Raw genomic sequence first — 16362 nt, 5'->3', positions numbered from 1 at the left:
AATTTGTGCACATTTTTATGTTGGAACATGTTAATAATAACTAGTCCATGTCTTGACCAGAAATCCAGCAGGTAGTTACCATGATTATTTGCTTTGTTCTTTTCTCCTAATTTTCCCAAAACATTTCTATGTCTGGTAGTCATTTCATACTCTGTTTAGATCTTTGACAAGGACCAACTTTTTGTTGTTTTGTCAGCTGCCTTATCTAAAGCCTCAAAACATTCCTCTGCTTCTTCCTAAGAAGAAGCTTCTGTGGGTTATGGGCATGAATAAGTCTCATTGTTCAGTTACCTATTCTGATATTGCCCACAACACTTGGCTTGATATTGCTGGCCATTCAAGAAAATTATCTTTATATTTAGTATTAAATAGAGTATCCAATTCTTCCTTCCTTTCCCTGATTTTCATTGCCTGAACATAACATCTTTGATTTATTACTTAGAAAGATCTCATATGTTTTGTCCGATTTATTTCGGTAACACCTATTATGTCAATATGGTAATTAACCAGTTCTTTTGTTAGTTTCATTTATTTTCCATTGATTCTGTTTATGTTGAATGTGCCATTCTTGAGTCTTGCCAATGCTCAGTTGGGATTTGTTCCAATAGCTCACTTTTTGCTATTTGCCCTGGTTCATTGACAAAAACTATATGGGGGGGGGTGACCAGAAGCCTCATTCAGCTTGAAGTTCTATCATCATATATACCATAATTTTGCATTCTGGTTTAAGCCAATAAGAAAAAACAATTTGGTGAGCTAAATCAGCTAAATTCCAATTGCCTGTCCCTCCTCATTCGTTCAGATATTCAAGTAGATAACAGGGTGTACCACAAAAAAAGGTAAGGATTTGACATTAGGTCAGATGGCCTGGTTGGCACTCTGCATTCCTGAAAAGGTCATGTAGTGGTCTCCTCCTAGCTATCCAAGCTTTGACCGTTAAGAACGCCATTCTCATCATCAAATTCCTGACATGTACAGGATGACAGTACCACATGAAAAATTTACATCATTACTAACTTCTTATCTACAATTTTCCTCCAAATCAGTCTGTTACTTGTCAAGACTCCAACATTATCAGATCTTATATTTATATATCTATCTTCTAAGGCACTTTCTACCATATCAATGCACCTATATCTTGGTCTTCCTATGGATCGTTTTCCTGACAACCTGGCAGAGAACACTTGTTTTGCTAATCTTTCCTCGCCCATTCTGTTTAAGTGACCATACCACCTGAGATTAGCTTTGCTAATGCATTCCTGGGTGCTAACAATGTCAAGTTCTTTCCTAATATCCTCATTTTTAATATGATATTGCCAGTGATGATATCTGTTCATTCCTCTAATCTTTCTCAGGTTTCTCATATCTGCAGTCTCTAGTCTTTGGTCAAGTGTGGTTTTACTTCTGACCCATCTCTCAGATTCATAAGTTAAAACTGGTTTGAACACAGTCTTGTATACAGCTAATTTAGTGTTCCGACTAATTTCTCTCTTATTCCATATGTTGTCTATTTCCATATTTAATTTACCATCTTCACTAAAAATCGTACCTAAGTAGATGAAATGTTTTACTTCTTCCACAGGTTCTCAGTTCACAACGCAGTTGACATTTTCAATGATTCTGCTTATTTTCGTTGTCTTTTTATTGCTGACCTTCATACCATATCTATTACAACAGTGATTCAATTTAGTCAGGGAATCTTATAGACTTGCAGCGGATTTATTTAGAAGTATAACATCGTCTGCATAAAGCAAAGAGCTGACATTAACATCTCCAATTTTGATATCATGTTTAATACCACTTTCCTTCATAATGTGATCCATATAGATAATGAATAACAGAGAGGATAATGTACATCCTTGTCACACACAGATTTAACATTAAACCATCTTCCTATACTTCCTTCAATTCTAACTGTTCGCTTACAACTCAAATTCCTGACTGTATGCCTGTTGAGTGTTTTTTGTTATCACTGTGCTATCACTGCTTGTTTCATTTAGCAATTTTTCGAATTAATTAGTCTATACTTGAAGGGTATCTTTTTCTCCTGTTTTCATGTCACCTTTATCATCTCTAACTCCTTTTACAGCACTCTTTCCTCCATTTCTAAGCTTCTTCAACAACCTCCAGAATATTTTGCCACCTTCTGATATTTATTTTTTATGTTCTTGCCAAAGTCCTCCCATGACTTTTGTTTAGCTAGTTTTACACAGTGTTTAGCTTTTTTATATTTGTTTCTGTATTCTCTAAGAGCACAAGCTGACTTATTTGCCAGGAACTTTTGATATGCTTTCTTCTTTTCCTTCACTGCCTCTAACTTCCTGTGTCCACCATGGAGTTCTGATTTTTCTATCCTTGCAGACTATCTCACCACATGCCTCTCTGGCTGAATCAATGAGGGTTTTGCTTCAAGGCTTGCCACTGAATCTCCAAGGTTTGGTTCCTGTTCTCAAAAACTCTTTCATTTTTTTTTTTCAATAATCTTGTGTATTTCAGTCTACAGTTCACACCTGAGATCTGCTCAACTTTTATTCGCTTTCAAACTTTCTTACACATTATTCTTTTCAATAAGAACGCCATTCTTATTGGCTTATAGCAAACCAAAATAAAATGAATTTCATGCCAGCTGTGGTGTTGCCCACTTAAACACGGGATCCCCCCCCCCCCTCCCATAGAACCATGTTGAATAGCAAATCAGCTCCTGGAACAACCCCAAATCTGAATTTTTTTATATCAGATTTCAAGTGTGACACCAACAAAAAAGCATCAACAGAAAAGAAATGGAAGTAGCAGAAGAATTGGATAAGTACCAGATTGGCATAATAGGTATCAGTGAAACAGACAAGAGTTTTCTGAGCAACAAGTACAAGATGTTATATTCTAGCGATAACAATCAGGAAAAGGAGTAACTATAGTATTCGTAGATTGTCTGTAGGAATTATAAGATTGTCTCTGCAGTGATAAAAAAATCAGAACTCCACAGCGGACTCAGAAAGATAAAGAGGCAGTCAAGGAAAAGAAAGCATATTGAAAGTTCCTGGCAATTAAGTCAGCTTGTGCTATTAGAGAACAGATAAAAATGTAAGAAAGAACAACACTAAAACTAACTGAACTAAAGTCATGGAGAGACTTCAGTAAGAATATAGACAGCATCAGGAAGGTGGAAAAATGCACTGAGGCTATTGAAAAGCTTAGAAATGGAGGAAAGAGAACTGAAAAATCAGAGATGATAAAGATGACATGAAAACTTAAGAAAAAGATATTCTAGATGTCTGGAGTAATTACTTTAAATGACTGTTAAATAAAACAAGCAGTGAAAACGTGGTAGAAAACACTCAACAGAAATACATGATATTCGACCAGAAATGCTTAAATATTTTAACGTCAAGAGGATTTTGGAAAACAGTTTCTTATATGCTATACTAGAATTAGGAATTACCAAATACACTGTATTATCCTTAGTAATATTCATCCACAAATTGTAATAAGTGGGTTTGAGAACTTATTACATGGATAACAGAGTAGTGCACATACACTTTTAGACAATGCATCTGGGGGGGGGTTAGTGCTTGCTGCATGGAAAACAATTTAAGCATGCAATGGTCGACAATGTGAATATGACCAAATGCATGTTAAATGTGATATCAGTTCGTTACTGCACACACACCAATATTAGGCTGACTGGGGATGAAAGGAAAAAAACTGCAATTTGCAAATTCGTTAAATATTCACTGATTCATACTGACAAATGAATTCCATTAATTTACATAAATTTCTGAATAAAGTTTCATGATTTCAAACTGTATAGCTAGATCAGAAGATCATAATAATGTTAAGAATTATCTAGATACTGAAAACAGCAGATTTGCTTAAACTTATTAATTAGTATATTTTTATTCACAATTCTAAAAATATTAGAGATCATAAAACTTGATTTTTTTTTCCCAAATAAATGTGCACAAACTTCCATGTTTTCTCTGTTACTTTTATGGAATGCATTACAGTGCGAGTCATCAACACAAATCCTCTATCTTCTGTGATATATCTATATACAAATTTCTAATCTGGTGGGCAGTAAAAACTAAATTCTATATTTACTTTAGGATTTCTTTTAAATTAATTTTTGAAAGTATATGCATGATGGCTGAAACTAATTCAATCCAGTATATTTTTTTTCCTTTTTTAGTTTTAATGTGTATGCAAATATAATACTTAAATAACCATGTTTAAAAAATTCTCAATTTTGTCAATCTAAATGTATCATGCAAATATATTGGCCAAAACCAACTGCAAAATCAACAAGTGGCAGCCAAATCATTTAGTTCCAGACATATACAAACAAAATAAAAAAAGAGCAAAATATCTATTCTTCTGGCAAGAACTTACTAAAATCATCAAAGAGCATTTAACATTTATCTCCAGATGATTTTATATGTAAATGCTGAAATCAAGTTTCAAAATATATAATGGTAAAATTACATGAGATATTAAAAACAAAAAAAGCAAAAAAAAAAAGAATATATATATATATATATATTTCAGCATTTACAAAAATGATTCACCACTTTAGTCTCTCATGCTTCTTATATTTTAGCTTAAGATATGTTTTCATAGACTAATTTCAAAAGTAATTTTTTATGAAAACATACTTATGTTTTTAACTAGGACTTATCAGCTATAACAATGAAAATACCTAATTACTATATTAAATACTTTCTTAACTAACCCCTTGACAGTCCTGGAGGCATTTTTTTCGAGTCCAAGCATGAGAGAAAGACAACGGCAAAAAAATTTCAAAGAAAAAAAGGAAATTACAAATAGTCAACACTCCACCTGCTTGCCGCTGAAGGTCACAAAATGTTCTGCACAAACTTGATCGACGCTGTCTTCGGACTCGAATGACAAAAATCCAAAGCCTAACGTCAAATGACGAAGGAAGGAAGCACAATCTTATCTATTTAGTCTTCAAAGTAATGACACAAACCACTGTGACAAAATTAAAATACTTCAAAGAACAAAAATGTAATTTTTTCCCCTCCAAATTACTTTTAAGATTTTCATTTAATTTTAAATTTATCAAGGTTATTTATGCCCCACAAAAATTTTACTTTTTATTATAAAATTTGCTCTTAAACCAGGATGAGCACAGGAGTTTGTGTCATACCATGGTAAAACAGCACTTAGCAGGAACCTATAAGTAAAGAACAAAACTACATGAATTCCATTATTAACAATAATACAACTTAATACAGTCAGAACTTGTTATAAGAAGGCCTGGCATGATGCTTTATAACTCGGAAAAGATATCCCCACACAGAAAAGCTATTCATTTGATATAGTCCAAATCATCAACCAAATTACATTATACTAAAGCACAGATTTTTCCACTACTGTAATCCATATTCTGAAAATGGATACATACTATTCACAGCTTGTACTACTTACAGCTAGCAAAGGCAAGGGAAATAAGTGGATGAGCAACAACTTAGAACAACTGACAATATTGTACCTTAACAATCAGAATCAGCCGTATCTACTCAAAAAACAATTATATAATTTGAATCAACAAATTAACTAGCAGTACAATTTATTTACAACTCCCTTCCTTAAACCTTAAATAAGAAATAGACACTATTCACTGACTATGAAAACTGATATCAAAATTTTCGAATATACACTTTAGTGTACAAAATTAAAGGAAATTTGTAGTGCATGCTTACACATTGATATTAAGTTTAATAATAATAATAAAAAAAAAAAAAGATAGGGAGGAAATGATTTGTATATTCTTGATATACAGTTTTTTTTAAAAAAAGTCAAGAACATGCATTTGCATGGATTCAAAAGTTGTGTAAATAAACTAACAATTTAATTATATAAAAAAATTATTTTTCCATCTGGGAAAAGAAAAGAATCTTATTTGATCTTCATTCACTAATTTCATGCCAAAGCAGAGATTTGAAAATGGAGAAAGATAGATAAAATCATTATTCCTCTCAAAATTTAGCAGTAAACAATTAAGGTGACACTGCACCGACAACCATGATGATAAATTATAACAAGTCCAAACTGTATTTTACATGGTTTCAAAGGGGTACTTAAATATATACTTTTTACTTCTAAATAGCCTATTTAGGCCAATATTTATATATTTTTCCAACTTTGATATTCTAACTTCTATATATACATATATATATAAAAACATACACATTTCTATAAAATTTAGCATAAATATTTAAAAATTATCTTAAGATAAATGCCTTAATTTTAAGTCTTAAAACCTGAAATCATTAAAATTAGTATAAATATTTATGCAATACTTACCTCTCGATCGATTCTTTTCTTGATCATACATGATTACAACATCAATTACCTATAAAATCACAGATATAAATAATCACGAGAACTAACAAAATATTAAAATTTATTTAATGTTTGTAATTTTTTATACGAATATTAAATGCATGGTTATTCTCTAGCCAATTTAAAAAAAATGAATTTTCAATGTTTCATAAATCAAGTATACATTCATTATGGTTGAGATTTGAGGTAAGAAAGAAACTGAATATGCTCTTATTTCATGCTAATTCTTCTACCAAGAGGTTGGATACTATAAATTGAAACAGTCCTTATTGTGAATAAGTTTCAAATTACATTCTAGTCCAACACTTGATATTATGAAACTAGTTCTCCTTTCTTTTTCTTTCTATTTTTCTCTTCAAAAGTAATTTCTGAAACTCCTTATTAAATTAAATGTCTGGCATATCTGGTTCTCACAGATTTAATATTATTTAGAAGTTACTTGTTTATCTCTACCATTTTTTTGGCTTACACATCCAGGAGATTCTGGATCAAATTTTTTCTCATCTCAGTTCTAAAGTAATGCAGAAACTATTTAACACTAAATTTCCATGCTACATGGAACCCACCCAACTAAATGATAAGTATGGTTACTGTCCCCTGTGGAGAAACAGATGATTTTATGCCACATATGATTTTAGACAAATACAATGGAAAAGTTTAGGTACAAAAGATCTCTTTTGGTCAGTATCTGCAACAAGATTAGCCATCTTCTCTGGGTCTTACTGGACGTGTATTGAATTCATCCTCATTACTGAAATTTACAAACAATGCTAAGATTCTACAAGGCTCTCACTCACTCTCTTCCTTCTATATACAAAGGACCACCTTCAGTAGACAGCAAGTCCAATCCATCTGGTCTTAGTGTTCTGTGTTGGATTCATCTTTATCCTCGAAATTTGCAAACAATGGTAGGATTCTACAAAGGTTCTACAAACAAAGAACCACTTTCAGCTGACGGCTAGTCTAATGTGTAGTTTTTATGATGGCAGTACTCTGAACTCCTTTCTCACTGGAAAAATTTTGCATTATACAAATCAACAAATCTTTCATATATCAATTTCAACAACCATGAATTCTGATTTCCAAAACTATTCTTTAATGAGGATGATAACATGTTAATTTCAATGCTAGCAAAATTTAATCTGTCTTTTGATAGCAGTTAAACCTCTTGACAAAGCATTATTTAATGCAGGAAGAAGAAACTGCATATATCTTAAAATCACATGGCAACTGATAAGGTTGATAATTCTCTTGGTAGTAAACAGATAATATCAAGATTAATAAATCCACCCCTGATCATCCTTCAATGAATCAGTGAGACTGGGAATAGTACCTTCTGAAAGTCTGCAAGAATTGTACCAATTCAGGATGTTCATCACATAAAGCAGAGAATCTTGATTTACAGACCAGTGATTCTTTTTATTGTTATAGACAAAGTAATAAAAATTAATTAGGAATCATATCCAGGATATGCTTGATAGGGATTACCTGCTGGGCAAAGCAAAGCATAGATATTAAGGGAAGATCAGTTACGACAAACCTGCATATGTTTTATGAAGTCACAAGAGAAGCACATCAAAGTAATAATGGCTATAATGCAATGTATATATCTTTTCTAGCAAAGCTTCGACAGTGTATCACATAACCATCTATTAAAAAGCACCAAATAGGCTGATGATTACCAACTAAGATGGGTAAGATAGTGACTGACAGATGACAGGAAGTAATGTTCTGGAGTCTACAAAGAGCCAGCTTTTTAGAAAGGAGGAGGGAATTACTATGAGGTTAGGATCCTTGTTAAATATTTTCATACAAGGATGGTCTGAAAAGTTCTCGGTCTGACAATGAAAAAACGATTTTATAATTTCAAAATTATTTTTATTTTTCAACATAATCTCCCTTAAGACAAATATATTTATACCAGCAATGCTCCAGCGCCATTATCCCGTCCCTGTAGTGGATCTCAGTAAGATCTGCAAAATACCCTTCTATAGCTGCAATCACCTCTTGATTTCAAGAAAAAAGCTGACCAGCGAGAAAGAGTTTTAGTTTTGGGAAGAGATAGAAGTCAGAGGGAGTGAAATCTGGGGAATAGGATGGATGTTCCAACAATTCATAGTGCAGATCCCTTAATTTTCCCATTGCCAAAACACTTTCGTGGGCAGGTGCATTGTCCTGATAAAAGACTATTTTTTTTTCTTCTGCAAACTGGGTCTTTTCTCACGATTTTTTTTCGCCTAGTCTAGTTAAAAGATCGGAATAATACTCTCCAGTTATTGTTTTACCTTTTCAAGATAATTAATAAAAAAAAAAATGTCTTTAACATCCTAAAACGCTGACACCATGACTTTCCTACTAATGGAACAGACTTAGTCTTCTTTAATGCTAAACAACTGTCTTCTGTCCACTGTTTTGACTGCTGTTTTGTTCTAACCTTCTTTTACAAAGAATTTTATAACCCCATGATATTCAATTTTATCCATTTCAAGGGATACAGACAACACTTTTGCTTCAGACAGCTGTATAAAACAAACTACAGCGGTATCTCGCTAATCCGAACTAATAAAAACCATGCTCATTTGGATTAGTGAATTTTCCCCCAAGAGACAACAATAACTAGTGTTTAAGACAAAAATAATCAGATTCTAATGGTACATCAATTTAATTCTGTAAATAAATAAAGTAACTGATAGAAAAAAAAGCTACTGTACCATAATATAAAATTTAAAAATAATACAGTACACAAGTTAATTTTAGCAAAAAATTTAGTTTGTATGTACCTGTATTGTTGAGGATTCTGATTTAATAAAATTGCATAAAAAATATCACTTTCTTGTACACAACACAAAAAAAAATTTCACAAAATAACACAAAAAAAAGTTTTTTTATTTCTTTGTAAAAAAAACCACTCGTTTTCTTTTGCTTCTTGGAAGTTAAACTTTTTTTTAATGCTTCTTCTCAGAGTTGCATTAGAAATAAAATTTTGTGGAATGTGTATCATTCTGCTGAGCCCATTCTATACATATATTAACTGTCACTGATTGTAGAATTGTCGACATTGTATTCAGAAGCAAGTTGTACAGCTGCTTCACCCTTTTCTAGACGCTGAATTATTTTACGCTAATACGACAAAGATAATGTCACAAGTTTTCTTTTGGTAGGCTTCGACCTGGTAGCCATTTTAACGAAATAAATTTTAGTATTAAAAACAGTAAAATAAAAAATTAAGTTAATAAACAAAACTGTCATCACTTTAAACATTTATCTGAAAAATAAAATCGCACTTACCAAAACAATCTATAATCATTCACTGAAAACTTACGAAAACACAAAACAATAAACGATAACTCAGACAACGTTTCATTTCAATAACCAAAGAAAAACTGAGCGTTATATACAATCAAGCTTTAGGCTAAGTCATTGTTGTCGTTGAAGGAATGTAAAGATACACAAACATTGTGAGAGTGGTGACTAATCAGTTTATTAACGACAGCAGCGATTCATGCAGACAATATAGTATGTACTGTACAGTATAAAAAAAATCAATCATGAACACACAATAAATCAAAATAGGCCTACAGTACAGTATAACCATACAATCGACAGCATGAAAAAATACTCTACTGTAATAATAATAAAATAAATAATAATAGTTAAAATAATAATTAAATCAAAATAATAGTACACAAAATAGGGGTGCTTAAGGGTCAAAGCTGTATAACTGAGAGGAGACCTCCACATAGACTTTAAAACAATGCGGAGAACCGACCAGGACTTCTGACCTAATGTCTAATCCTCACCTTCTTGTGGTGCACCATGTTGGGTATCTACCTGGATACTGAACGAACGAGGATGGGCTGGCAATTTGGGATTTAGCCAACCAAATTGTATTCTTATTGGCTTAAACCAATATAGAAAATGATGGTACAACATGACAAAATTTCATGCTGGCTAGGGTGTCACCCGGTTAAACACGCCCCCGTTATTTTCGCCAGGGAACCAGAGCGAACAGCGAAAAGTCAGCTACTGGAACATATCTGAAAGCACACCCCAACTCAACATAACCAGAGTTAAGGATTGGTACTATCAACATAAGAAGCCTGAATTGCACAGAAACGGAGCTTGCTGAGGAATTAGATAAGTACCAGATCGACATAATAGGGGTGACTGAAACAAAAATGACAAAAATTGGAGAGATCTTTTTGAGCAATAAATACAAAATGTTATATTCAGGAAATGACAATCAAGGAAAATAAGGAGTAGCCATAGTATTCAACACAAAATATGAGGCTCATCATCTTGAATGGTAGGCAGTCTCAAGTAGAGTAATGTGGGCAAATATGAATGGGGAACTGGACAATGAGACTTATTTGTGCCTATGGTCCCACAGAAGGTTCTACTAAGGTAGAAGTGGAAGAATTTTTTGATGCTTTAGAAAAGCAACTGACACAATGAAAAACGGAAAAGTTGGCCTTCGTTGCGGATCTACATAGCAGAGCAGGAAATGATTGTCAGACATACATAAATATTTTGGGAAAATTTGGAGAAAGGAGCAAAGCTAATAATAATGGCAAATACCTCTTGGATTTCTGTTCAAGACATGGACTAGTTATTACTAACACCATGTTCCAACATAAAAATGTGCACAAATTCACATGGAGAGAAGAGGCAAGAATAAGAAAAGTCTCATTGACTATGTTATTGTTGATAGTGATGTTTTCTCCATGGTGCAGGACACCAGAGTGTACAGAGGATCTGAAATTGGAACTGATCACTATTTAGTCTTGAGCAGGATAAAATTGAATTTCATATTGAAAAGGATAACATGTAAGAAAGTTTTAAAGCGAATAAAAGTTGAGCAGCTCTCAGATGTGAACTGTGGACTAAAATACACAAAGATTATTGAAGAAAAAATGAAAGAGTTTGAGAACAGGAACCAAACCTTGGAAATTCAGTGGCAAGCCTTGAAGAAAATCCCTGATTGATTCAGCCAGAGAGGCATGTGGTGAGGTTGTCTACAAGGATAGAAAATTCAGAACTCCATGGTAGACACAGGAAGTTAAAGAGGCAGTGAAGGAAAAGAAGAAAGCATATCAAAAGTTCCTGGCAAATAAGTCAGCTTGTGCTCTTACAGAATACAGAGACAAATGTAAGAAAGCTAAACATGTGTAAAATTCTTTCTTTAAGGTTACATGGTGATCAGCATTCATATTTATAAATTTTGGGACACAAAAACACACGTTGAAAAGATTATTTTATTAATTATTAATAAAATAAACTTTGACGTTTCGACCCCTGTATCGAGGTCATCATCATCAGAATGATGCATGCATATAATTAACCAAGCTACATGCTCTAGCCCTGTATAGCAGTAAACTAAATCTACGTAGTTAATTAATCGTTTTTCCTAGCCTGACCTCTAGTGATAAAAATAAATAAATAAAATAAAATTTTTTAAAAAAATTAAGAGTAAAATAAAATAATAAATAAATAAATTTAAAAAAAAATTCCAACTACAATAAACTGCTACAGTCCTCATGTATTAATATTCTTCTGGATTTGTACAGTTCTGATTGTTATAATATGATTTCCTTCAGTTGCTGTTGAATGTTACAAACACTTCGCCAGGTTGTCTTCTTTTAGTGGGATTTTTCTTCGGCTAATTTGGGTTGTTATACAGGTTGTAGATGGGTCCTCCACATTCCTGGAATGGTTAGGCCATCATTTTTGTTGAGATTTGGGTTATGTTTGAACATTTTACATGACTTTAATTTCCTCTCAAACCAGGTTTTGGTGAGGTGTAGGGAACTGAGTAGGTGTCTTAACTTATTCAGGGGTTTAAAGATGGTTTTAATGTTATATTTGCGTAGTGTTCTGTCTATTTTTTCAGAAATGCCTCTAACATAAGGAATGGCAATAGCATTCCTGAAATATTTTTTGTTCTTACCGGTATCTTTGTGGAAAATCTTGTGAATAGTTTTTTTACTGTATCCATTTTTTTTTTTATAAATGTTTGGTTGATGATCTTGTATTCCTAATCTAGAGCTTGTTCATTAGAACAAATAGTTTGAGCTCTGTGTTTAATTGTGCTTATGACACCTAGTTTTTGTGTTGGGTGGTGGTAAGAATTTCTGTGTATATATTGGCCTGTGTGTGTAGGTTTACAGTACACTGAGAAGGAGAGACAGCCAGAGGGAAGACATGTGACTAGGAATGGAAGAGAGTTGTTTTTTTCTATTTCAATGGTGAAATGGATATGTTTGTGTTGCTTATTTAGGTGGCTAAGGAATGTATTTAGTGCTTCATGGCCATGGGGCCAAATGGCGAAAATATCGTCGATGTATGCGAGCCAAATTTTGGGCTTTAGACATGCTGTCTCTAGAGTACGTTGATCAGTCTTCCATATAAAAGTTAGCTATTGGGGGGGGGGGGGGCTGCGAGCTCATGGCTGTACCTTCTTTTTGAAAGTAAAAATTGTTTTGCCACACGAAATATCCGGAGCAGAGTACGTGGGCAAAGAGGGCTGTGATGTTGTGTGGAAATATGTTCTGTAAGAGCAAGATAGTGTCATTGATTGGGACATTGGTGAAAAGGGAAGTTATGTCAAAGCTGACTAATAAATCTTGGTCGTTGAGTGTAATGTTTTTAAATTTTATTTATGAAATGTGTATTATTTTTTATGTAGGAAGTGGACTGACCTACCAATTCCTTGAGTGTGGCTGCTAATTTTTTGGCTAAGTGATAATTTGGGCTGTCAATTCCTTCAACAATCGGACATAGTGGTGTGGCTGCTTTGTGTATTTTTGGTAGGCCATAAATTCTGGTTGCGTGGGCATAATGAGGTATTAATTATTTTGTTGTTTTCTTAGGGCCATGTGTGGACAGATTTGATTAATTCAGTTGTTTTCTTTTTGTTATGTTTTGTGGGGTTGTAGTTTACCATTTGGTAGGTGTTGTGGTCCGATATCAAATGGTCATTTTTTCAATGTATGTTGTACGGTCTAAAAGGACAGTGGCATTACCTATATCTGCTTTCGTGATTATAATATCTTGGTTATTTTTTAAGGATTTAAGTGCCAGATTTTCAGTTTTGTTTAAGTTGCTGCTTAGTTTTTTGTTTTAATTTAGTATACACGATATTTCCATTCGCATTTTATCAGCTAGATTGGTGGGGAGAAATTTTAAACCTCTCTCGATATGATAAATGATATCAAGTTTGTTCACTGACCTCGGAGCAATGGCGCAGTTCAAACCTTTCTTTAGTAGTGAGAGTTCACCTTGGGTGAGATTGTGGTTTGATAGGTTGATAACCAGGCTGTGGTTTAGCTAATTTTACGCAGTAAAATTAGCTAAACAAAAGTCATGGGAAGACTTTGGCAAGAAAATAAATATCAAGAAGCTGACAAGATATTCTGGAGGTTGTTGAAGAAACTCAGAAATTGGGGAAAGAGTCAGGAACACATATCCATACTTGAAGTAGAAAAAGCCATTCAAAGGCTTGAAATGTGGAAAGGCAGCAGGAATAGATGATATTCGACCAGAAATACTAAAGTATGGAGGTATAAAAGTCTTACAGTGGCTGCGCTGCATAGTTTTCGGAAGGCTTGTATAAAGGGACAAATTCCAGATGATTGGAGTAGAGCTCTCATAGTACCCATATATAAAAAGGGAAATAAAACTGAATGCGAGAATTACAGAGGTATTTCCCTACTGAGTGTTCCTGGTAAGATTTATGCAAGTATACTTGAGAAACGGTTGAGAAGAATTGTGGAAGAAAAGCTTGGTGAAGAACAAGCTTGTTTTAGGCCAAATAGAGGCTGTCAGGATCAGATCTTCACTTTACAACAAATAGTGGAGAAATCATGGGAATATAACAAAGATCTGTATTTAAGTTTTGTAGATCTGGAAAAGGCATATGACAAGGTGCCAAGAGAGAAGCTATTCAAACTTAAATAAATTCAGTACAAGTTTGCAGGATTCCCTGATTAAACTGAATAACTGATATGATAAATTTGGTATGAAAATCAGCAATTAAAAGACAAAGACATTGAAAATAGACAGAACTACTGAAACATCAACTGCATCCTGAATGGAGAACTAGAACAAGTAAAACATCTCAGCTATTTAGGCACAATTTTTAGTGAGGGTGGAGAATTAAATATGGAAATAGACAATGTAATTAGCAAAGGCAGTAAAGTAAATTAGCATTTATATGGAATAAGAGAGAAATTAGAATAGTAAACTAGTAATATACAAGATGGTGTTCTTACCATTTTGAAGTTATGAATCAGAGAGTTGGATTAAAAATAAAGCATTTGATCAAAGAGACCACAGGTATGAGAGTTAAAACTCAGGGGACTGAACAGATGGCATCAATGACAGAATCATATTAAAAATGAAGACATCAGGAATAAACTTGCCATTGTTAACATTCAAGAATGTGTGACCAGGGCTAATCTAACGTGGTAGGGTCAGGTCACTCAAATAGAATGGGAGAGGATAACAAAAAAGATGTTTGAAGTGAAGATGGTTGCTATCCCCAAAGGAAGACCAAGGTCTAGGTGGATTGATTCAGTCAGAAGTATCTTAGAAGAATGAAATGTTAGATAATGCAATACTGGAGTGCTCACAAGTAATACTAATTTGTTGCAAAACTGTTGATAGGAAATTAATAATAATCATGTGGTGCTGTTATGTTAGCCTGACCATACCTTGAGGGTACATATCAGAAAATTTATGACATTCATTTTTATTCTGCTCACTAAATGGCGATTACTTGCTATATTAAATCCAGTTTTCTCACCTATACATCCTAAACCAGCATGAAGCTATCACTATCAGCAATAATGTAAGACAAATATGTTGTGTTTCTCTCCATGTGAATTTATAGAGATCTTCCATATTCAAATAGAATCAGTAATGACTAACCAATGTTCTGAACAGAAATCCAGCAAGTATTTTACCATTAATATTAGCCGCTGCTCTTGTCTGCAAACTTTCATTTCCTACTCTACTGTTCAGGTCAACAGGAGCCAACTTTTGTGTTAGGCTGAAGTTTGGACAATGAATAATTCTCTCCTCCAACAATAATTGGATAGTTTTAATGGCCAAAGGGTTTGAAATTTTGATAATTTCTGTGTATGGAGATGGAAGTTGATGAAATCTGGTATGCAGGATGTGTTAAATATTAAAATAATTTCATGGTTGCCAGACCATTTTAATGCTACAACTAAGCAAAATAAAACATCTAGTACAACTTTTGTGATAACAATGTTGCAACTGCACAAGAATGCCATTACAAACGCCACCATCTAAGACATTATCTACGATCGCGTCCTTGTCTGATACTGTTATAGATGTGATAATGGCAAGAATGTGATGAATGGCACCATGGACTGTTTGCAGATGTGATACTCAAACCAGATAAGAGCAGGATGAAGATTAAATGCAATTCAAACAGCACATGTGCTCTAGTAGAAAGGGAACATTTAACTGATTCATAAATTCAAGTAGAAGTGATAAAAAGAGGGAGGAAGGAAGTGAAAAGACAGCATCTGGGTTAAAGCTTTAAAGGTTAAATGTCTAAAGGGGGCTCACAAAGCAAAATTGTGGCTATATACAACTAGTAATAGCTGGAACTACATTTATATGGAACTGAATAAACACTAATATGAAGGAGAATTTAACCAAGAACAATGCAAAGACAGCAAATGAGTGGTGAAAGAAGAGCCTCAATGATATTAACTTAAATTGAGGGGGGTGGAGACAAATAATGCTAATAAGGAGAAGATTCTCAGAATATCACCAAAACCTATATATTAAACTGATTTTTTCTGCTTTTTATGTGGCTCTCACTCACAAAAGGTTTATTTATGAACCCATAGTGCATTCAGACGTGGGGGTGGGTTAAGGATATTTTCCCTATTTTTATATTTTATTTATTTTTCTGCAGGTCCAGAAACCCTACTCTAGACACCAAGCATGGAACTTTTTCAAGCC

At 33.5% G+C, this 16362-nt stretch overlaps 1 protein-coding gene across 3 annotated transcripts in view; it reads right to left on the bottom strand.

Annotated features, from left to right (window-relative positions):
• LOC150099999 (heterogeneous nuclear ribonucleoprotein 27C-like) overlaps positions 1-16362 on the bottom strand; it is a 208040-nt gene that overhangs the window by 127132 nt on the left and 64546 nt on the right. For all 3 annotated transcript variants that reach the window (XM_090402360.1, XM_090402362.1, XM_090402361.1), the window contains 2 exons: positions 6325-6373; positions 4834-4916 (listed from right to left, as the gene is read on the bottom strand). In XM_090402360.1, the coding sequence (XP_090258486.1) occupies positions 4834-4916; positions 6325-6373 (132 nt within the window). The remainder of the gene's footprint in view (positions 1-4833; positions 4917-6324; positions 6374-16362) is intronic.

Source organism: Typopeltis vanoorti, chromosome 13 (assembly GCF_054136105.1).
Source record: "Typopeltis vanoorti isolate ZY-2024b chromosome 13, IOZ_Tvanoo_1.0, whole genome shotgun sequence".
Classification (NCBI taxonomy): Eukaryota; Metazoa; Arthropoda; class Arachnida; order Uropygi; family Thelyphonidae; genus Typopeltis; species Typopeltis vanoorti.
Note: the sequence above shows the minus strand (reverse complement) of the source record. Positions and strands in the feature narration are given on the sequence as shown.